We start from the raw sequence: 27989 nt of genomic DNA, 5'->3' as shown, positions 1-27989 counted from the left end.
TGCTCGGATTTGTAAGGGAAATAACTATATAAGCATTTTTAGAGAGTTACTTCCCTTATAGATGCCAATTCGGGCTTTCTTAGCCATTTCTGTTTTGGTGTCTTCAAGCCATGAAGTCGTTGTTCTAAAAGAACGCTGGTCTCCTTGACAACGCATTACGACGTTGATTTCCTTAAACTCCCTTCCCCACAGCTTCACGAGGGAGGGAAGAAGGGGGAGAAGCAAACACAGGTGCAGGTGTGACCATGGACGCCAACTCCGCCGCCATCGACACACGAAACATTATGCATTAAAATGGAATAAAAAATTATGTTAAATTATTTTTAAAATCGTAGACTCATCGTAGACGCGCGCTAATACTCAGACGGGCTCGATATTAATCACGACTATAAGATATCCGAATTTGGTTAAACTGCACCGCAAAATGTGGGAGGAGTTAGGAATCTAAATCGTAGGAGACAGACACTCAAACAACTACAGTTTTATATATATAGATATTTTATCACTCAAGACTCTTCCCATTGTTCTATTATTTTAGGAATACAGGGAATCATAAATGCTAGTGACACTGGTAGTATGGCGCAGTTAGGAATGATGCTTGGAACTGGTGCGCTTCCAAGATGATGCCATGGAATTCGTTGGTTCAGAAGGCCGTAAGAAATTGGCGTAACTAAATATAAAAACGAAATTGACATTGCCTGTCTGGTAGCCGGGGTTGTGTACGAATATTCCATCAGTGGATATTAAAGATGTGTAATTACAAAATAGGAAATAGGGGAAAATACTATGCATGTGTTTGAGTCAGGTGTGCGTGAATTAAAAGTATTTTAGATTACTTGTTTGTTGTTTAATCCCGGCTCATTCTTGAGTTGAGAGATAAATCAACCAAACACTTTTTAACAAAGTACAACTAGGAGTATATGAGTTAATGTTTTCTTCCAATTCTTGTGACAGTAGTTTGTGATTTTAGGGAAATGTGGCCGATATTTTTGATGATTGAACGACAAATTAAACGCTTTTTTAATGCTTCGAATATATATATGTGTGTGTGTGTGTGTGTGTGTGGTGTGTGTGTGTGTGTGTGTGTGTGTGTGTATGTGTGTGTGTGTGTGTGTGTGTGTGGTGTGTGTGTGTGTGTGTGTGTGTATATATACTCAAGAAACAAGGAGTCATGTTGCTATTGTGGTTATAAAGGCTGAACAGTTTAAATGTTACCAGATACTTCGTCTACAAAATTTGCAAGGAACTAGAGACTGAAAATGGAGCCGTATCACCAGTATCAAAGCATAAAAAGCATTCTAAACACTCTGAAATAATCAGAACACTTGAATTTATCCACCAAGTTCAACATACCATTGATTACAATCCCAGAAAGTCCGTGAGGTTCATTGCAAAAGGTCTCCATGTTTCAGATTGAACAGTCAAAAATGTTATCCACGAAGACATCAGACATAAGTCTTATATGATGAGGAAAGGTCAATTTCTCAGAAAAAGCAAAAGAAAATCACTACATCAGATCTAAAAGGCTCTTAAAGAAAATGAAAAATCCAGCAGAAGATTTGATTTGATTTTTCCTCAAACGAGAAAAACTTCGACCAAGATCAAAAAGTTAACAGAAGAAATGACAGATGTTTATGTGCACACCCTACTGAAGTTCCAAGTATTATACATACAAAATTTCCTGCAACTGTCATGGTTTTAGGGGTTAACTTTGCCGCCTATACCGAAGCCCTGGAAACAATTGTTAAGCCCTGGAGAGACAGTGTATGCAATAAAATGCCATATGTGTTTCAGTAAGACTCTGCACTATCACACATAGCTCTAGTAACACAGGAATGGACTGCTGAAAATTTCCATAAACACTTAACCCCGAAAATTTGGCCTCCTAATACCCCAGATCTCAATCCATTGGGCTATTACATGTGGAGCGTTGTTGAGAAAGAGGTCAATGAACACGTCCATAACTCCAAAGATTCTTTGAAAGCTTCCATAGTCAGAGTAATGTCCAAAATGAACCAGGACCACATAATTCAAGCATGTAGAGGATTTAGATATCATACAGAAGCAGTTGTTGAAGCCGAAGGTGGCTTTATTGAATAACATTATAGAAAAGCTTCATTTTTTATCCTCATAACATTTTTTGATAAATAATGCTATTGTCTATTATTATATATCTGTTTTTTTATAAACATATATCTGTCCTCAAAATATATTACGCACCATGTATACATAGATAGATAGATAGATAGATAGATAGATAGATAGATAGATAGATAGATAGATAGATAGATAGATAGATAGATAGATAGATAGATAGATAGAAAAATACATAAGTTTATATGTGTGTGTGTATATATATATATATGTGTGTGTGTGTGTGTGTGTGTGTGTGTGTGTGGTGTGTGTGTGTGTGTGTGTGTGTGTGTGTGAGGGTATAATTAGCAGTAGATATGGGATCTCCTGTGTTAGCACTTTCGGAATTGATTTATTCAAATCGTTTTATGTATGCGACACGGAGGATACATATAAGTATGAATGTTAAAAGGCTGTTGTAGTAGCTTCAGAACCCTACAATTGTTTGTTGTTGTTGCCTTAAATGTAGATAATGCAATACTATGGCAGTGATACATTTGCATCTAGATTATATAGTGCAAGTTTTTAGTTTTTACGTTGGCAGAGTGAGCGTATCCTTTATATTTTTACGCTATACCAAACTAATGGCAATTTATACTGTTAAAATTCAACTTTCAGATTTCTGTGTAATAATGTCTGCAAGAAGAATGTGGATTACCTACAAATTCCAGTGGGTAAAATGATTTTAGTACAGAATTCGAATGGGGAAACACAATAGAAATAACAAAATGAAAGAGAGACGGTACTTTGGATTGTTGCAGCGAAATCATCAGCCTGCAATTTTCAGTGGAACATGCTGTTATATTTCGGGCAGTGGGAGAGAATGAAGAAACGTTATACTGTGAAATTATGATTGATGTGTGTTTTGTAAAGCATATTTTACCAAACAATTTCATGATACTTCCCTGTGATGTTCTGACAAGGATATTAATAAGTATTGTATCAGGAACACTAGATCTGTGAGTAACACCCTAATGTGTATCGGACTAGTACTTTGTAGATAGTCAGCAACTGTTCATATATTATGTTACTAAAGCGGAGGCCTAGTCTTTTTCATGCAAGTTTTGCTGTGCTATATATGAGACTGCCATGAGAAATTACCAGAAATTATGAATTCTCACATTTGTATCGACTTTAAATTCTCGCATTTGTATCAACCTTTAAATGAAATGGTGTTTTGCTAGTACAGTAGGTTGTTGGTTGCATAGTGGCCAGACTGCTGTCGTTGTTGTTTCTAGAATTAGTGCTTTAATACTAATGTAATAGCTTGTTTGATTAGGTGGTTTCCATAGGGTTGTGTGATTCCAAACTTCGATTCACAAATATGTTGTCTGGTTCGAGTCAGCTGTTTGGCATTGTATACATGGTAATTATTCAACAGCCTCGAGTCAAACAAACCCTTACAATGAATTTTAGTTAGATGAAATGTATGTACAAATCTGACAGGTGATTAATTCATTTTTCGTGGAGGGAAGACATACACTGTCAACCGGTTTATTTTCACCAATTGGTTCTTCCATTTCTTTAGCAGTGTCCCCTTTGTTGCAAGCATTTTGGGCAGGTTTGTGCAATGAGAAAAACATCGCTTTTTCTGCCCAAGCGTTTCAGACGCGTCAAGAAGACAATAGACGCTGTCTTTCCTCGTAAAAAAGAAATAAATAAACAATATCGGAATTTATAATTTTTTTTTCTTTTCTAATTCCAGCATTATGTCTTTTCTTGGCATGTGGACTAGGTATGTAAATACATATATTAAACCTGCTTTTCTTTCTACAAATACGTAATTGTATGTGTGTGTGTGTGTGTTTGTGTGTACGTGTGTGCGCGCGTCTATCTGTGTATGTTGTGGTGTTTTCAAAGGAGGAGACAGCATAGCTGATATGAGACACCTACAATTGTGCAGCACAGTCGGCAAAGAGGAGGTCTTCGATAATTTCTTCCAGGGTCCTCATATGGGCATGTAGTCATCAGAGATTAAACAGGCTCTCGTCAAATGGTATCTGACATAGACTCCGCCCTCGTCCGCAAAATCTGTGGACTGCATGCACATCATACTGAAGAAGCTGGTGAAAAGAGCTGGTGCCATAACGCAAACCTGCTTCACTCCGTTGCTGATCGGAAAATTACTGAATCTGATTTCCCAACGCTGGTCTTCGTACAACTGGCTGACCATTTTCAGCACCTTTGTGGTACAGCCGAGTCACTCCACGATATGCTGCAATCTCTTCCGACTCGCTCTGTTGAATCCTTTAGTCAGGTCAATAAATGTTAGATACCACCCTTTATTTTGCTTCCAGCAATTCTCTTGGACCTGCCCAGAAACAAAAACCATGTCTGTGATGATCTCGTTGAACCTGAACACACACTGGCTTTCGTAAGTTGTTCTTCCGTGTCTGTTCAGCAAAACCCTTTGAGGAACAATAGATATATGAGAAGAACAAAAGAGAATTGGGGTGGGAAGTGCCATCAGGTAAGGATTTGTAGATGACACGTCTCTTCAATCAAACGATGTTAACAAATCTATGAATAACCTTGGTTTCTAGTTGAGATTTCTAAGAACCGTCACTTAGTAAAGGAGACATTTATTCCACTCAAGCAGCCCTCTGGTGTTAGCGCTTTGAGAAATACCACACGATCTCGTATTGGTATCGTATATATTTTGCCCTGATCACACCCTTTATTCAGACTATGAAAGGCAGTGTATTCGCATACATCGGTACTACTTCCTTTGTCACTCCTCACTCTTATCTGGATATATCCAGCCATAAGTTTCACTTAAATTTGTTGAATGTCTCTCCTTCATTCTAAATACTTGTGTTGCTTCTGTTGCTCTCTGAACACCTCCCTCTACTGGTTAAAATTAAACAGTATTTTTCTATCCTTCATCGAGGATATTTATCTCTCTTGATCTTCTCTCTGAATTCACTGTCCTATATCTCTTCAAATATTTGAATCTATTTTTGTCTCTCACATACTGATAAAGAGAAAAATAAAAAGAGTGAAAGAAGAACTGTCACGGCTGCAACGATTTTGATCATACGCCTGTTCGATTAAGGTTAGGCTTAATACCTTTCGAATTTTACTTGCTTCAGTCGTTGACTTACGGCATTTGGAGGTGCCGTGTTGACGGATTTAATGAAAGAAGTCGACCCCAGTACATACATTATTATGCCTAACACTTATTCTAACGGTATCTATGACTGAACCGGTAAGTTTCGGATGCGTAAACAAACTAGCAATGGTTGTCAGGCTGTGATATGATACACACACGCAGACACACTGACACACACACACACACACACACACACACACACACACACACACACACACACACACACACACACACACACACACACACACACACACAGAGGTTGGCGGCCAGATCAGGGGTCGGATCGAGCTGAAAATTGGCACAGGCATAGAAGGCATGATGAGGCAGAGAGTTGAGTAGGTTAAAATTCGCCATCGGGAAAGATGCAGTTGCTATGGTGAGAAGTGTGATTTTGTATCGATTCGAGGGGGCTCTAAGCCCCTCCAGATTGGCGCGATTGGCATCTAATCTAATGTAAAAAATGAAAAAGGCGAACGTTGATACAAACTGGATTTTTATGTAAAAAGGGGTTTAAATGGGGCTGGAAGGGGATTAGAATTTACAGTAGGGGGTAACTTGAAGTGAGAAATTGATTGGGAGACGTTTTGGGGCGCTACAGTGGTTGCTTTGCTGTAAAAACTGGGATTTTATTGATTTGGGGGGACACTGGTGGGTCTAGATTGGACACCTTTTGCCCGATTTCAATCAAATTTTCAACATGGTAAAGTGGAAGCAGATTTGTAATTTAAGCGCGGAAAATGGGTTCGAAATTTTCAAAATTAAGGCAAGATTTTTGAAGTTGAAAATAATTTCTCATTTTTACGTATTCTTGCCTTTTATTTTTTATTGTTTACAGTTTTCATTTTTTTCTGAAAGAAATTTACAGCTGCATGTAGCCCGTGTTTAGAGCTTTCATTTGCATGGTCAATCGTCGAAAAATTCCCAATATAAGTACTAAATTTAACATAAAAATTCTTCTTTTTTTTCCTAATTTTTAATTGCTCAAATAGTGGCACGTACAAAAGGCAAGTGTGCTTTCCGTTGTCACTGCCTGATATTTATGATTGATCTTTCAAAATATTTTCTTTCTCAACTTACTCAAGATCTTTTGTTTTTTATAAATGGGAGAGAGATAGATGGAGAAAGATAGAGAGTAAGAGAAATCGAGGGAGAGTCCGAGAGAAAGGAAGAGTAAGAGAGTGCAAAAGTGAGAGAAAAAGAAGAGAGAAACAGAGAAGGAGAATGTGGCAATAAGAAACAGAAAGGAAGCAACAGAAAGTAGAGCGTGTCACCTTAAGCTAGTCCTTTATAAAAATCTAAAGTGGTCGTTCCACCTATCGCACTGTCCGATTGGCTGAGGCTGAGAGCGCTTGAAGACATTCCACTTTCGAAAAGCTCCTCCTCGGACTCTGTTTTACCCAGGACTGCATCTCCGTTAACGAAACTAGCTGCAGATATACGTGTCTGTCGAACGGCGACCATACCCGTTCACCGTCAAGGAAGCATTGGAAATATCGTAGCGTCAGTGCATGTCTGCACATCATGACCCACGGCATGCTCAATCCACCACGCAGCGGGTGCTGACAGCAGATAGACCGCCTGACCATCGGAACGCGTTCCTTGCACAAGAAGCAGAAGAGTATATGCTCCAACTTAATCAGACGGTGGCCAGGACAATATATACGGATGCAATATACGACTTAGCCACCTCTGGTCGACCTTTAAGGGATAGCTTTCTCTTGGCACGTTTCTGACTGAGAGTAGTCACCTTGCTCGTTACCTCCTCCCAGACCCCGATCAATTTGACCGACCTGTCCATCCATCGCTCAGATGGATGACATGAACGTGCTTCTCCAGGTTCCGATCCGCAAGCCTACTAATTTTTCCTGGTTAATTGCCGCTCCTGAAACTGCCTCGTAGTCCATGAGGTCGGTGCTGATCATTTCTGTGTTTATGTTCCGACACCACTACGGTGACGTCGTCAGCATATACCGACACGCATCAGCCACATCCTAGGTCATGTGGGATGCCTCTCAACACCTATAGTAGTGGCTCGGGTGTCAGTACGTACAAGATAGACGAGATCGGGCAACCTTACCGGACCAAGCACATGATGCTAAACGGCTCTGAGAGGTGACCTTTCACTCTGACCACGGAGCAGATGTCGCTCTGCATTGCAGTGATCCAGCCCCTGAATACAGGCCCGAAAGCAGCCGCCAAGTATAGATGGCCAACACTATCGAAAGCTTTAGATTCATCTAAATTGATCAGGGCCCCACCCGTGATAAGTTCTTCAGCCAGTTTTTCAATTATGTATTGAATGAGGTGCAAGTTGTCATAGATGGATCTTCTCGAGATGGCACATCTATGTGCTTCCACTACCAGATCCCTGATGACAAGCAAAAACCTAGCTAATACCTTGACCATAACTTTGAATTCTGCATTCAGCAGATTTATGGGCCTAAAGTTGTTGATACAATCGCCCTTATTCGGGTCATTTCTCACCAACGCCACGGTTCCTCGACTTACAAAACTGGGAATTCTCCAATTTTGTTGCCAATTGTAGTAAACGTTTGCTAGGTGGTCACCCTACAAGTCTGGCATGTAAGAGTAAAGCTCGTAGGGCAGACCATCCAAACCACGAGACTTACCCCTCGTGCAGCTAGCCATTGCTTCTCGTCTTTAAAAGGCTGTTATCGGCCTTTTGCAGCACCCCGCTTTCGTCACCGAGACCCATGGTAGCCCGTCAATGTAAAAAACGTGGCTGATCTCTGCTCCCGAACATTTGAGCGTAGAGCCACTGAAAAGACGCACTCATCTGTCTTGGATCAGCTATATCATTTGCCCTTTGTGATGCGACAACGATGGGATCGTGGATTTAATTCCACGTCATGCCTCTGCCACTTGGGCCTATTGCACGGCGTTTATCCCTTCTTGTCTAAGTGTTCGTGCTCCAGCTCTGGCAATGCAACCTTCGTCTTTCACGTTGAAGAATTGGCCGAGTGCAAACCTCGCTGAATGCACGTCTATCGGGATGCCTTTTCTAAAAGTCTCGTCTAACTTCTTGACTATCTGTCTCTACTGTGTTTCATACTATTGGTAGTCCTTTGCTAAACCTTATCGATTCTATTCTAATCGGCCTTTTCTAGGCGAACCACCATTTATTGTTAATTATTTCCCGCATCAACGCTCTCTAAACAAGTTCACTAATTCGATCACTGGAATCCTTACGCACCAGCAACGACGTGTTCAGCGTCCAGTAACCAGGTCCCTGTCAATGAAACCTATCTATATAAGTCGTCTGTATCTCGCTGTGAGCACGTCGGTGGAGATACCTTTTTAAAATTCTCGTCTAACCGCTTGACTATCCGACTCTACTCTATTTCTTTCTACTGCTAGGCTTCTTCTTCGATGTGGAATCGAACGTCCACCATTCCATTGGCCCTGCTTCTTTGTATTTATTCCTTTAGATTAGACAGAACCTAAAGCTTTTTTGTATTTGGGCCTCTCTGGCTCTTTCCACCCACCTTGATTCTAACCGATTGTACAATTTGTCACTGTTTGTGAAAAAGATAACTTATTCTTTCAAGTTTGATTATTGAATTTCTATCTTAGCAGTATTTTTTCACCTTCATGTATTGTATTTTTCATTCAATTATATTTCTTATAAAGAAGGGGAGTCACCTGATTATCGAAGTGAATTTTTTAAAGTTACCAATGCCACAATTGATGGAGATTACTTCCAGATTTCAGAGGCGTACGATAGCGTAAAGTGTGCAAATATGTGTTACAATGAAGTTAAATGTAATTCATTCGTATTTAACCACTACGAAGATATGTGTGAACTTCATCGCGAAACGACAAAGTTATATAGATTACTGATAAACTCAACTGCTGACTACTATGAATTCAGAGATACAAGTAAAAACGGTAAGTATACTACTGCTACTACTACTACTACTACTACTACTACTACTACTACTACTAATAATAATAATAATAATAATAATAATAATAATAATAATAATAATAATAATTTCTATATTAACCACAAGGGTTTAAATGAAAAACATTATGGACAGTACAGGACAAAACAAAAAGAATGTGTGTGTGTGTATGCATGAGTATGTATAGTTGTGAGGGTTTTGCGTGTAAACAAGACTAATAAAACTGTAAATTTTTTTTAAAAAGGAGACCAACAATGTGTAATCCTCAATAGGAAGGGAAGGCTCGAGGGCTGCTCATGGAAAAACCCAATAAAGACTATGGGTACCACGAATTTTGGGGCATTTTCGCCACTTTTATCCACCTGTTAGCAAATTGACTAGAAAATAACACTTCCCTCTCTACCCTTAGTTTCGATTTTAAACGAAACTTGAAGAAGTTCGTCGGGGATTGGCCAAAGAGAAAAGCGTTTGTCTTCAGCCACTTCAATACCGCCCATCACACAATTTCCTTCGCCGTGGCCACCAGGTATATAAAAACAGCTTTACATTCCTGGTTAAAGGAAGGCGGCGGTGCGACCTTCATAGTGAATTCAGTTGATAGCCGGATCCGTTCCACACGCGACCGCAGGTCTGGGACATATACCCAGAGGTCAGCAATACTCCAGTACTGGACGAGTATATGCAGGGCCATCTCGTCGTCCTGCGCGCATCTCGGACATAGCTGGCTGATGGTATTTCCGTGCCTGTAAAATTAATCTCGAACAGGCAAGGCTACCCGGTAGTACTGCCAGGCTAGAGATTTTCTGGAAATTATCCATTGGTCCTCGCCCGAAAGTTCTCCGGAAAAGAGTGACTGGCTGATCTTCTTCGACGCCCAAGGTCCTTGGCTAAAACTTATCGATTCTATTCTAATCGGCCTTTTCTAAGCGAACCATCATTTATTGTTGATTATTTCCCGCGTCAACGCCGTCTAAACTAGTTCACTAATCCGAACACTGAAATCTTTACGCGCCGGTAACGACGTGTTCAGCTTCCAGTAACCGAGTCCGTATTTATGAAACCTATATAAGTAGAATGTACAGATCACGACTACTTTAAACTGTAGTCGATTACTTTAAACTGTGAATAACCTATGCTATCCTTATCTGCCACTCTACAGAATAACCTGTCTAGATACGATCTGGATGACCCGATACGGTTTTACCGGCGCGAAACTGGCACATCCGGGAAATCCAATTGATACCTGTCAGACAGTTAGAATCATCTGAGCAGGTTTGCGAGGCTTTAGCACCCTCCTCTCCTATCTGCTAAACCTACACCAGTCCCACCTTACATCTAATATTCCATTCCCCCCCACTCCCCCTCTAACACTGAAGAGTGGAACGTTTCCTGACGTCTGAAGAAATCTGGTCGTCCTGTCTCTGTCGGGGCATATACGGTAGCTATCCTGAAAGTATGTCTTTCGCTGTCTGTCACGTCGAGTACCACCGATTTACCTTCCGGATCCAGGATGATAGTCCATATTGTAAGATCCAGAGTTTCCTGGACGACTTGGAGAAGCTTACACCTAATAGTCACCGAATATAGGTCGGAAATCCCGTGAGTATGAAATTCTGGTTTCACTGATGGCTACCACGTCCACATTCAGTTCCATGAGGTAGTTGAGCAGGTGACCCCACTTTCGTGATGACCCCCAGGCCACGCATATTCGCCTCGCCTATCCTGTACTCGATCATGTTGTCGAACAAAGAAGAGAAAAGAAAAGGAAAACTTAGCTTTGTCTGGAGGGGTGCATTTCCCGTCCTTCCTGTTGGCTTGGGGGTGTTTCCAACAGTAAATCGCCAAGAATTCTTCTGTTGAGATTCCCTCGAAAATCTCCGATTTCCTGTGGAGATTGGGTTTTCAAGTGTGTGTATGTGTTTTGCGTTGTTTTAATGATTTGTATGATTTTCCGAACAGGATATGCTATCTTGTTCTGCTTTCTGCCTATCCGGCTGAATTGATGACTCCTGATCGTCAGCCAAATGACATATAAGAGAACCGAATCTAAGCGATACCAATTGTTTCATATATTGTTATCTTGAAGATAAGAATTACATAATATTTTGGGACGGTGAGGTGAGTCAGACATCTTGAAACATCTGGAGATATGGTTGTGTTTGTGATAAGGTTTAGCAACATACCATCTTTGTTACAATACTTTACAGTAACTTATTGTTCTCATTTAACTAACAGTTATATTTTTTATAACATTCACAGAGTGTCCAGTCAGCGTTATTTATGGAGCCAAGTTCAAGGTACATGCATATCCACCTGAACACGGTAGATCATTATTTGACAATCTAAAGTGGTGCTATGAATCGAATTGGTGTAAGGCTTTCAGCTACAACCCCAAATCAAACTTATACTATCTGAGTAATTATACATCTCAGAATGCCACAGTTATCATGACCGAAAATGATTGGCAACACATTGAATTCATAAAATGTGAGTTGGTATTTGTTTAACTCATCTTCTGTGATATATGTTGAATACACTATATAGCAAAATTCGACATTATATGTATAGCTGTGTTTGGTTGGGGTTTCACTTCACAGTAACTGAGAAACACCTCTGACAAGTGGGTTCAATTATAGACTTCGGTCTTCCAATGGGTTGTGAGTGAAACTGTAATCTAGAAAACCCTTCGTACAGAATACTTTCGTGTATATGTAGATATGTATGTATTCTTTTATTCTTTTACTCTTATTCTTTTACTTATTTCAGTCTTTGACTGTGGCTCTGCTGGAGCACCGCTTTTTAGGCGAAGAAAACGACCCATGCACTTATTCCTTGTAAACCTGGTACCTATTGTATATCAAGATCAATACAAATATATATATATATATATATGTGTGTGTGTGTGTGTGTGTGTGTGTGTGTGTGTATGTATGTATGTCTGTCTGTCTGTATGTATATATGTATGTATGTATGTATGTATGTATGTATACATACACACATACTCACATACATTCATCGGACACACTGCCACCCGGACATACACACAGACACACTCACACATCCACACACATACATACTTACGCACATACTCGCAGGCTCGCGCACGCGCTTGCGCCGGTTCGCGTACGCATACGCTCCGCAGGCACCTCGCTCTTGGAACCGACAGGACCTCTCGCCCGTTCCTGGACCGTCGCGTGTCGTTGGGTTTTCCCACGCCCGCCTCCGCGGGACCACTCTTCCATCTTCCCCTCAGCTGGAGTCCTTTTTCCTTAACCCCCCCCCCTTTTTCGTTACACACACGCGCACACATATACACACATTGCTTAAATATATACATTACTCTTACACACATTCAATCTACTCGCCATTTATACCACCACGACACTGGACACACACACACTACTACTCAACACACGCTGGCACGCTACATACGCCCCCACCCCTTCCCCTCCCTCCCTTCCTCCTTCCTTCTTTTTCTTACTACTGACCTTTGTCTGCTAAGCTGACCACTGTCTCGCCCTACCTCACACGCCTACACACAGACGCACACACTAACACACACATATATATTTTTTTGTTTTTTCATCTCGCCTCACACACACACATACACACACGCACACGCACACACTCACACATACACACACATCTGTTGCGTTACCAACCTTGTCTCCACTCTTTTGCCTTTAAAAACCCACTTTGCTCTGTTTTCGTAAACATCCGCCTTTCACCATGTGCAACTCGTAAACACCAGTCGTCTTTTTTCTCTTTCCCTGTTGCCCGCTCTGGGATCTTTCTTTCCTCTCTCTTCCTTCTTTATGTTTCCGACGAAGAGCTCCGCTCGAAACGTCATACCTCCCTGCTTCCTTTTCCTGAGCGCCTATTAATAATAATACTGTAATTGTTCCATTGTTGTTGTTTTTTTGTGTTCCCGTTTGGATTAAAATTATACCACTGCGCGCCTACACGGACCCCTTGTACCTTGGATACCAACTCCCGGATTTTTTGCACCTACGGATTATTGTTACCATTCTTCCTGACCTACGGATCACCCGCAACCTTCTTCCGGAGTACCACCATTACCGTGATTGAAAATCATTACCTAATCTGTCCGTTGACTCTCAAATCTCTTTCCTGACTTTTTTCAACTTTTTTCAACTTTTTTTATTGTTTTCAAACCGTCTTCACACCGTTTTCTTCTTTCGTTGTTTTCCTGTTGTCTCTCCTTTTACCTTTTCGCCACCACCCACCTTTACCTGTTTGCCACCACTTCTCATCATGCCTGACTTGCACTCGTTCGTCCAACACCTTCAATCCCTCCTCAGCCGCTACTCGCGTTGTTCTTCCCCCCACAATGTTCCGCACCTGCTAAAAACTTTCCCGCTTGCTTTTTAAGAAAACCCGCCACTCGAGTCATCTCTTCCTTTCTTAGCCGGTGCCTCCGCCATCATGTCACACCCCGCGGGTTCCTCTTGAAGTTCCACGCTACCCCCTATTCCTCCCCCTTCATCGAACCCACCCTCGCTCGTACTCCCGCTCCCTCCTCCGCGCGCGCCACCATCCGCTCCACCCGCCCCCTCCTTGACTCCCTCGACCATCAACTTCCCCAGGCCTACCTCCTTCTCTCCGCCCTCTGCCCTCCACTCTTCACCCAACCTATCCTCCGCTTCATTCTTAATCTCAACCACCAACTCTACAACCACCTCACACACACAAAAAACAAAAAAACTCCACCTCCTCCTCAACCCCTCACCCCCTTCCCATCCTCCCCCACTGTCCCCCCCTCCTTCGCACCTACCCACCCTTCCACGGACCCACACACACCCCCACCGTGACCTTCCTGCGCCTAACCCATCTTCACCCAACCACCCCTACCCTCCCTTCACACCCCTGCACCCCCTCCGCCTGCCCCTAGTCTCCTCCCACCACCCCGCTTCTCGCGCTGTTGTCACTATACCCCCCACCTCCCCCTCTCCGCCGCTGAGCGCTCCCTCCTCAGTAAGGGTCTCCGCTTCACGCCACTCACGCGCCACTGTGATGAGTTCGAGACTCGGGCGGACGTCAACCTGTTCCTGCGCCGCCTCAAACTTCGCGCATACTACCACGCGTCCCCGCAGCGTCACAACAATCAGGATTGCCTTTTGGAGCTGGGGCGTCGTCCATCCATCTGGACGCCGCCCCCAGGCCTTTTCAGTAGCCTAGATTCGTTTGTACATGACTGCAACGCTTTGGTCCACCGTTTCAACTTTGAACCAAGACCCCGCCGAGCCAACCTCACTCGGGCCGAATCCATTGCCCTTCGCCACCTCCGCCGTCGTGATGACATTGTCATCAAACCGGCGGACAAAGGCGGGGCAGTGGTAGTGTGGCGCGCGGACCTATACAGGGAGGAAGCGCTCAACCAGCTTCAAAATCCACTCTTCTATCGCCTCCTCCCCTCCGATCCCACCTCCTCCTACCAACAGCGAGTGTCCTCCACCATCCACGACCTCATCTCCTCCTCCGCTCTCCCCCTCACCGCCACCAACCTCATCGTCCGCACACCCCGCACCTCCACCATCTACTTCCTTCCCAAGATCCATAAACCCTCTAATCCTGGCCGTCCCATAGTCTCTGCCTGTAATTGCCCCACTGAACTCATCTCCCTATACCTCGACCGCATCCTGTCCCCCTTAGTCGCAGCCCTCCCATCCCACATACACGACACCAACCACGCCCTCCGTCTCTTCAATTCCTTTTCCTTCCCTTCCAGCCCCTCACACCTCCTCTTCACTTTAGATGTAAAATCCCTGTACACAGTGATTCCCCACAATGACGGTCTCCTAGCCCTCCAACACTTCCTCGACCGTCGTCCCGACCCCACCCCCAGCACCCCCACCCTTCTCCGGTTGGCTGAGCTCGTCCTCACCCTCAATTGCTTCACGTTCGCCGGGGAACGTACCAACAGGTGTCCGGGGTCGCGATGGGAACTAGGATGGGCCCCAATTTCGCCAATCTCTTTCTTGGCTACATTGAGGCCCAAGTGTTCTCCCAGTTCTCTGGGCCGACCCCCGAACTATACGGTCGCTATATCGACGACTGCGTAGGTGCCACCTCCCTTTCCCGTGAACTTCTCTGCCAATTCATCTCTTTTTTCCAACTTTCACCCCTCTCTTCAATTCACCTCCACCATCTCCAACACCTCTGTCAACTTCCTTGACATCTCTCTCCGCATCGATCACCCCTCCAGCTCTCTCACCACCACCGCCTTTTTTAAACCTACGGATTCCCACCTCTATCTCAACTTCTCTTCCTCCCACCCCTTCCACACCAAACGAGCCATCCCCTACTCCCAGTTCCTCCGCCTCCGACGTTTGTGCAGCCGCGACCAGGATTTCGAGACCCAATCTCAATACCTGGCCCGCATGTTCAGACTCCGAGGTTACCCACCCATACTCCTCTCTGATGCCCTCACCCGCGCCCGTCGCATCGACCGCACTACCGCCCTGTCTCCTTCCCCCCGCCCACCCCCAACCGCACCCCCTTCCCCCTCCTTTTCACCCCTCTACCCTACCCCTTCGTCGCAAGATACTACGTGCCTTCCGTCGCCTCCAGCTTGATCCCACCACCCGCCCCATTTTCCCTAACCACCCCTGTCCTCTTTCAAACGAGCCCGCAATCTGCGTGACCTCCTGGTCCACAGCACCCTCTCTCCTTCCCCCTCAGCCCCACACGGATCATTCCCTTGCTCTAGATCCCGTTGCAACACTTGCCCCTTCATCACCAACACCACCGCTGTCACCGGCTCCAACCTGCACACTGTACGCATTAGGCACTCTTTTACGTGCACCTCGTCTGGCCTTATTTACTGCATTAAATGCAACCTATGCGGGATGCTGTATGTAGGACAGACGGGACGCCGGTTGTCCGACCGTTTCACTGAACACTTGAGGGACGTTCGCCTACACTCTCTTTCTCCGTCGCACACCCACTTCCGCTCGGCCGGCCATTCCCTAGATGACATCTCAGTGTTTGGTCTCGTCCCCCCACCATGGTCGCCCACTTTCCAGGCTCCACTTGGAGCAACGCTACATCTTCACCCTACAAACTACCACCCCACACGGACTTAACACAGCCCCCTCCTCTTGAGATCCGGTTTTTTTTTTTTTTTTTTTTGTGGACACACCACCCACACACACCCACCCACCCACCTACCTCCCACACGCCTGTTCACACACACACATACGTAGACCCATCTACGTACATACATTCACACATTTAATCACACACACTTACAGACATACTAACACACACTAACATACAAACCAACATGCACATACACACACACATACATACATACGCACACACATACATACTTACACACACACACACACACACAGACATACATACACACATACACACACACATACATACACATACATACAACACACACACTCACACACACACACCGCACGTACATCACACACACACATGCAACATACATGTAGGCACATACATACATACATACCTACACATGCACACCCTTACACTGAATGCACACACACATACACCTTTTTGCATCCAGGCAGCCCCCCCTCTTTTCTGCTTTCCGGTTTTGGCTGATGGATCCTCGGTTCCCGCGTAGCGGGGCGTTCGAGGGCCTTTGCGCTCGCGCGCCTTGGCGCGCGCTGGGGGCTTGGGGGCCCCTTGGGCTTGCGTTGTACTGCTTGTGCGTTGTGTGCGTGGGCGCGCTTCGTGTGTGTGGGCTTGCTTCGGATGTGCGCGTGCGTATGTATGCATACATACACACACACTCGCATGCATCCCTACCCACATACATACACGCACACCTACTCACACACACACATACACACACATACCTGCACACACACACACACATACATACATACACATACATACCTACTTCAGACATACACACACACAGACATACACCCATACACTCACACTCACACGCATACACACACACACATACACACGCACACGTACACATACACACACACACACACCTACATACATACATTACACTTGTATACACACACACACTTACATTCATACACACACACACCTACACAGCCATACCCTCACTCAGACACACACATCTACCTACACACACACACAAACACACACGGACACACACCCATACATACATACATCTACACACACACGCCTACACACATACATACACACATACATAAACACACACACATACACATATACACACATACGCACACACACATATACTTATACACATGCACACACACACACATACATACATACACCCATATACATACACACACACATACCCACATACTCCTATACGCACATACATACACACAGACATACACACATACACACTCACACAAACATACACACACACATACTTACACACACACTCACCTGCACGCGCACACACTCACCTGCACGCGCACACACATGCATGACAAACACCCATACACTCACACTCACATACGCACACACCAACATAAACACGCACACGCACACGCACACACACACCTACACTCCCACACACATACACACGCACCTACATACACACACGCACGCATACACACGCATACACACATACATTACACACGTACACACACACCTACATACACATGCATACACACACACACACACAAACATGCACGGACACACCCAGACATTACACATACACCTATATACACACGCCCACACACCTACATACACACACATATACACACGCCCACACACCTACATACACACACATACATACACACACATACACGGACACACCCATACATACTTACATACATACACCTATACACACACGCCTACACACCTACATACACACACATGCATACACACACACACACATGTACGCACACACACACACACATATACGCACATACATATATACCCACACACATGCACACACACACACATACGCACATGCATGCATGCATGCATGCACACGCGCACACCTACACGCATACACACACACACACGCACGTACACATACATACATACACACACGCATACATACACCCATACACATACATGCATCCTACACACACATACACACTCACACATACATACACACACACACACTCACTCACACACCTGTATGTACGCGCACACACATGCACATACACACACTTCCCCACACCCACACGTACATACATACACACTCACACACATACACACACACACACACACACACGGACATACATCTATGCACACACATACATACACACATACTCACATACATTCATCGGACACACTGCCACCCGGACATACACACAGACACACTCACACATCCACACACATACATACTTACGCACATACTCGCAGGCTCGCGCACGCGCTTGCGCCGGTTCGCGTACGCATACGCTCCGCAGGCACCTCGCTCTTGGAACCGACAGGACCTCCCGCCCGTTCCTGGGACCGTCGCGTGTCGTTGGGTTTTCCCACGCCCGCCTCCGCGGGACCACTCTTCCATCTTCCCCTCAGCTGGAGTCCTTTTTCCTTAACCCCCCCCCCTTTTTCGTTACACACACGCGCACACATATACACACATTGCTTAAATATATACATTACTCTTACACACATTCAATCTACTCGCCATTTATACCACCACGACACTGGACACACACACACACTACTACTCAACACACGCTGGCACGCTACATACGCCCCCACCCCTTCCCCTCCCTCCCTTCCTCCTTCTTCTTTCTTACTACTGACCTTTGTCTGCTAAGCTGACCACTGTCTGCCCCTACCTCACACACTCGCCTACACACAGACGCACACACTAACACACACATATATATTTTTTGTTTTTTTCATCTCGCCTCACACACACACATACACACACGCACACGCACACACTCACACATACACACACATCTGTTGCGTTACCAACCTTGTCTCCACTCTTTTGCCTTTAAAAACCCACTTTGCTCTGTTTTCGTAAACATCCGCCTTTCACCATGTGCAACTCGTAAACACCAGTCGTCTTTTTTCTCTTTCCCTGTTGCCCGCTCTGGGATCTTTCTTTCCTCTCTCTCCTTCTTTATGTTTCCGACGAAGAGCTCCGCTCGAAACGTCATACCTCCCTGCTTCCTTTTCCTGAGCGCCTATTAATAATAATACTGTAATTGTTCCATTGTTGTTGTTTTTTTTGTTTCCCGTTTGGATTAAAAATATATATATATATATATATATATATATATATATATTGTTGTATTTTGGGGATGGCCATGTTGCCAATTTAGCCAATGAAAACATACGCACTATTTATTCGGTCTTCATTGTATTAGCTTTATTTGATATTAATTATACTTCGGTCAGAGTTCTTTCGCTGCGAACACCGTATAAATAGTGCATGTGCTTTCATTGGCTAAATTAGCAACAGGACCATCCCCAAATACAACAATATTTGTTTTAGCACATCAAGAATCTTGCAAAACGAATTCATAAACGTAAACGTATATATATATATATATATATATATATATATATTGTGAAATAGAAAGATGAATAATCTTGTTGCAGATTAATCAAAAGTTTAACCGATACCTTGGTAGCAAAAATCACAGCAGAAGACAGCACGGTTGGAGGTACAACCATATGGTGTTGCAACCGTGCGGATAATTGAATTTTAATATTATTAGTGAATTGAAGAAATGGAGTTGAATGAAGATTGAACAGAAATCGTTTTATTGCATTCTACACGTGTTTCGAAAGGCACAATTTACCAAATTCCGATTGAATAATGAGACCATATTGTGTCTTTCTCTTCAGGAACAAATAGGAAATCCGTTGGAAAAAACAAAAACAGAACGGAGGCGGAGCAAAACAAATCGAACGAGGCTCCTAAGAGCCCATGGCCAAACTGTTTATCAATGTATGTTGAAAACGGGTGGTGGGTGCGTTGAAGATTTTAACGGGTCAGGCAGCGGTCATTCCGGTGGGTGAGGGCACGGGGTGCGTAGATGTTCTTTGTGACCGAGACTAAAGTTCTGACTATTTAAAGAATATTAGGTGTATTATATGGGGCGAGGCAAATTCTACTTAGAGACATGTGTGTGTGTACTGTTCTATATATGTACGGCCGCAAGTTGGTAAGAAGCGCTACACTCTGGTCACTGCTGAGAAATCCGTCAGGGGGTAGAAAATATTTTATGTGTACGTGTGTGCGTTTGATCGCGCGGCCGTCAGTTGGTAAACAGCTCTACACAATGGTCACTGCTGTAAAATCCGTCGGGCGGCAGAAAAAAATATTTTATGTGTGCGTGTGTTCGTCTAATCATGCCTTGTCAAAGAAACCCCCCCGTCGTCAAAAACAAAACACCATTCATCTCCCAGGAGTAATTCCCCTTGCAATGGTTAATCATATTTCTCTTAAAAGCTTTTTCAGAATTTATTACCAAGGGCTATTTTCATATAAGTTTGGCCATGGGCTCTTAGGAGCCTCGTTCGATTTGTTTTGCTCCGCCTCTGTTCTGTTTTTGTTTTTTCCAACGGATTTCCTATTTGTTCCTGAAGAGAAAGACACAATATGGTCTCATTATTCAATCGGAATTTGGTAAATTGTGCCTTTCGAAACACGTGTAGAATGCAATAAAACGATTTCTGTTCAATCTTCGTTCAACTCCATTTCTTCAATTCACTAATAATATTATATATATATATATATATATATATATATATATATTTAAAATGAGGGTGAGAAATTTGATATTAATTAAATTTACATCAATTTGACAGCAGTGGTCTAGCATATAAAAAACTGAAGGTTCAGTAAAATTGCATTATATACATATGGGAGGGAACCACTATGTGGATGCCCTTACGCTAGAAGTAGATCCGCTATGGTCTTACCACTAAGAAATGTTCTCAAGAAATAAATTCGGCAAGTAACCAAATAAGACCATAGCGGATCTACTTCTAGCATAAGGGCATCCACATAGTGGTTCCCTCTCATATGTATGTATATATATATATATATATATATATATATATATATATATATATATATAAGGAAAAAATGGGATTAAAATTCTTGTCAGATATCAATTTAGAACTCGGTATAAAGAAATAAGCTTAAATTTCCAACAATCAGTTACCTGTAAATGTAAGTAGAATAGGAATCCCAGGTAAATTCTGATGCATAACATGTAAATCTAAGAATCGTTTTGTAGGCTTTTAAAAAATTCAGAGTATTTAACAACGACAAATGTTTTCTACTCTATGCACAAGGCCCGAAATTTTTGGTAGGTGGGGGCCTGTCGATTAATTCGTCCCCAGTACGCAAATGGTAATTAATTTGTTGACCCCGAAAGGATGAAAGGCAAAGTCGACCTCAGCGGAACAACGACAAATTATATGTATGAAGAAAATAATAATCTTTATTTTTTAGATCCCACCTTAAAAATCTAACAATTACTGAAATTACATTCACATATACATACACACAGAAACACACACACATATACTCACATATGCATAAACACGAACACACACAAACATGCACGAGCATACAGATACACATGTATATAGGTATAAACAATATTATCAAAATTAATAATATCTTCGAAAATATATGCCGGCATTATCAAGGTAATCGATATTGGTGAAATTCCAACAGAACATCTGAAAACATTTTAGCTACAAATAATCGCTAACAAAAATAAACATCCAAATCAAATTCAACTTAAGACATTCATTCAACAAATAGCGACGTCATTGAATAACTTAATTTACTTTATAAATAACTAGCAGTATCGCCCGGCGTTGCTCGGGTTTGTAAGGGAAATAACTATATAAGCATTTTTAGAGAGTTATAGCCAAAAAATAGCAAAGAAAAATGCATTAAAAATGGAAAAAAAATTATGGTAATTTTTTTTGACTCATTGTAGACATTTTTAGACTTCCCTTATATAATAGCGAAAAATGCATTAAAATGGGAAAAAATGATGGTAAATTCTTTTTAAAACCGTAGACTCATCGTAGACGCGCGCTAATACCCAGAAGGGTTCGATATGAATCACGACTATAAGATACCCGGTTTTGGTTAAACTGCACCGCAAAATGTGGGAGTAGTTAGGAATCCAAATCGTAGGAGACAGACACTCTCACAACTTCACTTTTATATATAAAGATAAAACAAAAAATACCATATTAATTCTATAATTTTTGACAGTTTGAAATCTACATAGAAAAATAATCTAAAAAATAATCTAACAAAGACAATAACTATAAACAGAAAATACATTGACTGAATCCAGTAACTCAACGAAATAATGTAAATTCATTGGACTGAAGGAATACATATCAGGATATATGGTTTGTAGCCGTTACGTTCTGAGTTCAAATACCGCCGAGGTCGAATTTGCCTTTCATCCTTTCGGGGTTGATTAAATAAGTACCAGTTACGCACTGGGGTCGATATAATCGACTTAATCCGTTTGTCTGTCCTTGTTTGTCCTCTCTGTGTTTAGCCCCTTGTGGGTAGTAAAGAAATAGATATATGGTTTGTATACATACAAATGTTTGTGTAACGATATGAGTAAATATATGTATTTCGTGCTTTTCGTTTAGCCTACAAGTTCGAAATGAAGCGTAATCTAGATGATGTTCCGTCACCTAAAGGCTGCACTTTGAGAAATTTACGTATGATTTACTTTAAAAACGGTAATATATTTATTTTCACAGCGATTACCATATTTTATTTATTTCTTTTGGATTGAATATTTGTTTATTTATTTCATAACGCAATATCAAAAGTGCATGGTTTAATGATTAAGGGGTTGCAATCAAAATCGTAAGATCCTTGTTTCGATATCCAGAGGTGAGGTGCAACGTGTTCTTGGATATTAATAAAATAACCCACTTTATTTTACAATACTCTCGTGTAATTATGTTACAGCAATAGCTTGAAATCTAACCGTGTGAGGTAACAACTTTCCATCCGTGGAAGCATGTTGTAATTTCAGTCTTTTATAGGGTTTGGAAAATCAGGTTAAACTCCGACCTTCTATGCTATAGCTTTATAGAATAATATCATAGGCGCAACTACCAGACGAATGTGACCTGGCAGCAGGTAACAAATTTCCACTAACTGTTTCAAATCTCCAAGTAGTTGCGAGTAAATGCAAACATCCTCTTCACAGAGGATGGAGTATGTGAAAGACGGTATGGTATTGCTTGGATTCCATTTGGGAAGAAGCTTTTATCCTGTTGGTTAAAAAAAAGTCATCGTCAATGCGGTTTCCAGTCAAGTGTTCTTCTTCATGTTGGGGAACAGATGGTAGTCAGATGCGACCAAATTAGGCGAATAGGGACGTGATCAAGCAGTTCAAAGCCATTGTCACACAAAACAGCCATTCACATCAAAGAGATGTGTGCTGGAACATTGTCATCATGAAGCAAGACCATTTTCCTTAGGTTTAGTTTCCTGCCTCAGAAAGTTGGCATAGTACTCTCCATTGAAGGTGTGGTCCTTTTCAAGTCAATAAATATAATGCCTTTTGCATTAAAAAAAATCTGAGTCAATCACATTCCCTGCAGATTAAACGATCTTGGCTTTCTTTGGACCAGGTGAAGAGAAGGCGGTTACACTGCATCGATTTTCTCTTTGTCACTGGCTGAAAGGGGTGAGACCCACACTCATCCTGAGTTAAGAAAACCTCAAAGAAACAACCTGCGAGATCTGCTTCAAAAAATATCTGATTTTCCCGTCATCTGATCTGTCAGAAAACGTGACACCTATCGAGAAGAAACCTTCATTATTGTCAAATTTATTGTGCAGAATATTCTGAACTCACTCACGGGATAAGCTAATAACATTGGCTGTTTGATTTATAGTCAGTTGCCTGTCATCCATCACCTCGGAAATGACAGTTGCAAGACATCGAGACATTCGATGATCTTCAAAACTCTCCTTTCTCCTCCTGAATCCAGCTGCACTGTTGAGAAAGCTGGAGCGTAATGTTCTAATGTAGCAAGCATGTCTACATGAATGTTCTAGGGAGTTAAAGTCATTTTCTGCAGGTACTTCATAACATCATGATGCCCAAATTTGTTCATTTTTAAGAGAAGTCGCTACTAGTTACTTATGAAGTCTTCTTTGAGCAGGCAAATACCAGTTTACCTGGAACGATATGATGAAACTATTAATAAGATGGGTTGAAACTAATGCATGCAAAATTTGATAGATATAGCGTCACTCATTCATAGTAAGTCTATGAATTTCAGCCCACCATCAGATACATACAGACGCACAAACATCGACAACCAGTGGTAGTGTGTTTACGCCCCAGTAACCTAGCAGTTCGGCAAAGGGGTCCAATAGAATAAGTGCTAGGCTTCAAAAGGTAATTATTCCTTGGGTTGATTTGTTCGATTAAAACCCTTCAAGGTGGTGCCCCAACATGACTGAAAGAAGAAAAATATAAAATACAAAAGATAACACATCACATATATATAATCATTCTATGTAAAGACGCTTCCGTTAAAATGGTTTCGTTGTAGCAATACTCGTCCACACACACACACACACACACACACACACGTATATGTGTATATATGTAAACGAGTAGTACCGCGACGAAATAATTTTTCATGGAAACACCTCTTTGCATAGATTAATTTTATGGGAATACTGTTTTATAAAACAACATTGAATACCGAATACTACTATTTATATAAAGTTATATGTATCAATTAATACATTTGTTCTTTTATTATTAATAATGCCTTCTATTAACTTATCAGAATCCATTACCTGCCTCATATCCCAACACAGATGATTTCGTATGCTAGTAGTCTCGCAGAGAATATCTCTAACTTTGCACTCAGTTTCACACTGTAAACAATTGGCAAAGCTCTTTCACTTCTATCCGCTTCAACCACTCCAGGATCATCAATTTAAATGCACATTCGTCAAGTCTGAAAGCCCTTTCAATTACTTCAATGAATCAAAGTCACCCACCTAGTTGGTGTTTCTCTTATAATCCTCAAACAACGCTCAAGAATAAGCATTTATATCTGTGTAGGCATAAACTTACATATTTTATCTCAAAACATTCAACCACCCTAACCCTGGCAACTAATGTATGATAGCACTTAATTCTAATATGTCTAATATAATCTTATCTCTTAAATCAGTAACTTCCTGTCAGATCGCACATTGATACTTGTATTGACGGAGCATTATCTTTTCTTCATCAACCCCGGCGTATCTCAGTGTTAGGTTTTGTTCTCCATACACTTTCTTCTATATATTCACGATTTACTTCCCAGCACATCCATCAACGCTTATATTTACCAGATGACACTACTCTTTATTCCTTCATAACCCTCACTGATTCTGCTCTATTTATTCACGAACTAGACACTTCACGCTACATACATGTTAACACTTTGAAAGAGAACTCCAAAAACACCCTTCAGTGGGGATATGCTAATCTTGTCTCTTTCAACATCAAGAAATCACAAACGCTTCTCATATCAAGGACACACCAGCGTGTCTTGTTGTCTTAATCATGAGCAAAACGCAGTTAGCCTATTCAAAACCGCTCTAATTTGTTTGGGTCTCAATACCATCAAGGATCAATCTGGGAGAGAGCAAGTCTTTAACAGAGGTAAGATCGCATCCTAATGACTTGCCCTTCTCTGCAGAACCAAAAGAGACATCATCTCCCAGCAGTTATCTATATTCTACAAAGTTCAGTTGAGGCCTACAACTGAACATTGCTCTCACACCTGGGACGGTGCCACAGATGCACACATCAAGAAAAGATCCATTCGACTAATGACATAAAATCACTCACAGTTGTAGTCTTCTCTCTGTTCCTTCCACCGCTATTACAATGGTCGTTACTGCTTGAAGCTGGCTGGACACACACCATTTCTACTCAGAAATTTTAGCCTCACAAGTTCCTCCCCTTCCCATCACCTTGTTGTATTCACTAACCAGGTTCCACTCTAATGACTCCTAGAGCATTCATTCCTACGACGTTCATTTCTAGGACATTCTATTCTCTCTCTGGAATTCCATTCTTGTTCATATCTTTATTCGAAGCTGTTTAAGAGAAACATCATATAGTATTAATCTCACCGATTTGTGAGGGGCTAGAAAAGTTCGTTCCTCCAGAACCATCAAGCAAGAGTTGTGTTTGTCTGTAACGCTTAAAACGAGTTTTATATTTTACATATTTTTATATGTTATTGAGCTGAAGGTATAGAATTAATTATTTACTAATCCATACAAAACATATACATACATACATGAATATGCCCACACACAAATTCATATACCATCAAAGATACAAAAATATTATTGAATATTAACTTCCATTTCTTTTCATATTCACAGAGTTAAACAAAAATGGTGGGATACAAGCCTCAAGATACACAAAAAAAATAGACACAAACACCTTTACAAGACCGTTAAAGAGCTCAACCGATCGAATCCATAGCAGAATTTCCTGTGCGGCTTCTTGTGATTTAATTTCAAAATGTATTGGCTTCATATATATAAATAACAAGTGTTCTTTTAAAACTTTTTTCTGAAATCCAAGAGATTTCTTCAAAATATACTGTTTACCAAGTGACGTTGTCGCCAATATTTTGCATCTTAGGTGTGAGCAGAAAACTAAAGCTATGTTCCCTCACCGAATGGTTTCGTCCTTATATACGTTACTGAATGTATTCCTTAAAGCATACTTGTAATATTTTACTACTTTTTTCCTAGTCATAACTCAAACTTTTCTATTTCGTTTCAACACATCCTGCTTAGCACTGAACCTGCTTTATCGGTATACTACTGAGGACATACTCAACATCCCAACACGTAAATTTCAAAATTAAAATTTTGTCTTATATATGCTTTTATTCTTTTATTCTTTTACTTGATCTAGTCATCTGACTGCGGCCATGCTGTAGCACCTCCTTGTAATAATATAAATTTTTCAGTTACAAAACAATTTGTCGTGATACTAGAATTGTCTTATTGTTAAATAAAATTTCATCAAACTATTTCCCTGTCATTTACGACTTTATAAACTCCTTATCATTTTCAATCGCATAGTACTATATATTCTACAGGGTGGCCATAAAGTCCCGCACCATCCTGCAATATGTGAAATTGCTAACATTCTCTTTTTTTATCTCTTTTCACAACTACCGACATTACTCACAAACCAGTCCTCATAGGATGGAAGCAGATAATCAACAAGGCGGGAGCAAGGTAATGGTCTGGTGTAGAATTTGGCATAATCAAGTAATTCGACCATTCTATTTTGAGTGCTCAGTGACAGGTGGTTGGCAGCAAGATGATGCAGGATCTTGGCAACAAGATGATGCTTGATAACAAGACAATGCAGGATGGCGTTCTGCCCCATCCTGCATTAGAGGTTCGTGATTTTCTGATTGAACATTTTCCAGGGAGATTGGTCAGGCGTCGCATGCCAATTGAATGGGTACCACGGTCACCAGGTTTAACTCCCATCAACTTTTTTCTTCTGGGACTACATTAAATCCCATTTGTATTCTGAAAAGCTTCGTGACCAAGGACATCTTCTTCAAAGAATTGTTGAAGCGTGTGAACAACTCGGTGACAATGAAGAGGTACTTGAAACGGTTCATCGCTATTTCAAATTCTGATGAATAATTGTTTAGAGCTAGATGGCCAACACTTTGTACATTCGTAATGGATTACCTACCGCATTGCTAATACAGGATATTTGATATCTTCCATTAAAAAAGGAAAATACGCACACTTACATAGTTTTAATATAATTTTTAATATATCGACCGGTTTCGCTATCACTATTCAT

The 27989-nt window shown here is 41.8% G+C and overlaps 1 protein-coding gene across 1 annotated transcript in view; it reads left to right on the top strand.

The window, feature by feature from the left end:
* The window catches only part of LOC118766661, a 27677-nt gene extending 498 nt beyond the window's left edge, over positions 1-27179 (top strand). Inside the window, exons 2-6 of the mRNA XM_036510211.1 lie at positions 3839-3868; positions 8897-9154; positions 11431-11658; positions 22750-22842; positions 26528-27179. Of these exons, the coding sequence (XP_036366104.1) occupies positions 3839-3868; positions 8897-9154; positions 11431-11658; positions 22750-22842; positions 26528-26724 (806 nt within the window). The 3' untranslated portion in view covers positions 26725-27179. The remainder of the gene's footprint in view (positions 1-3838; positions 3869-8896; positions 9155-11430; positions 11659-22749; positions 22843-26527) is intronic.
* The last annotated feature ends 810 nt before the right edge of the window (positions 27180-27989 follow it).

Source organism: Octopus sinensis, linkage group LG17 (genome assembly GCF_006345805.1).
Source record: "Octopus sinensis linkage group LG17, ASM634580v1, whole genome shotgun sequence".
NCBI classification, from domain to species: Eukaryota; Metazoa; Mollusca; class Cephalopoda; order Octopoda; family Octopodidae; genus Octopus; species Octopus sinensis.
The sequence above is the reverse complement of the archived record's forward strand: the minus strand, read 5'-3'. Positions and strand labels throughout refer to the sequence as shown.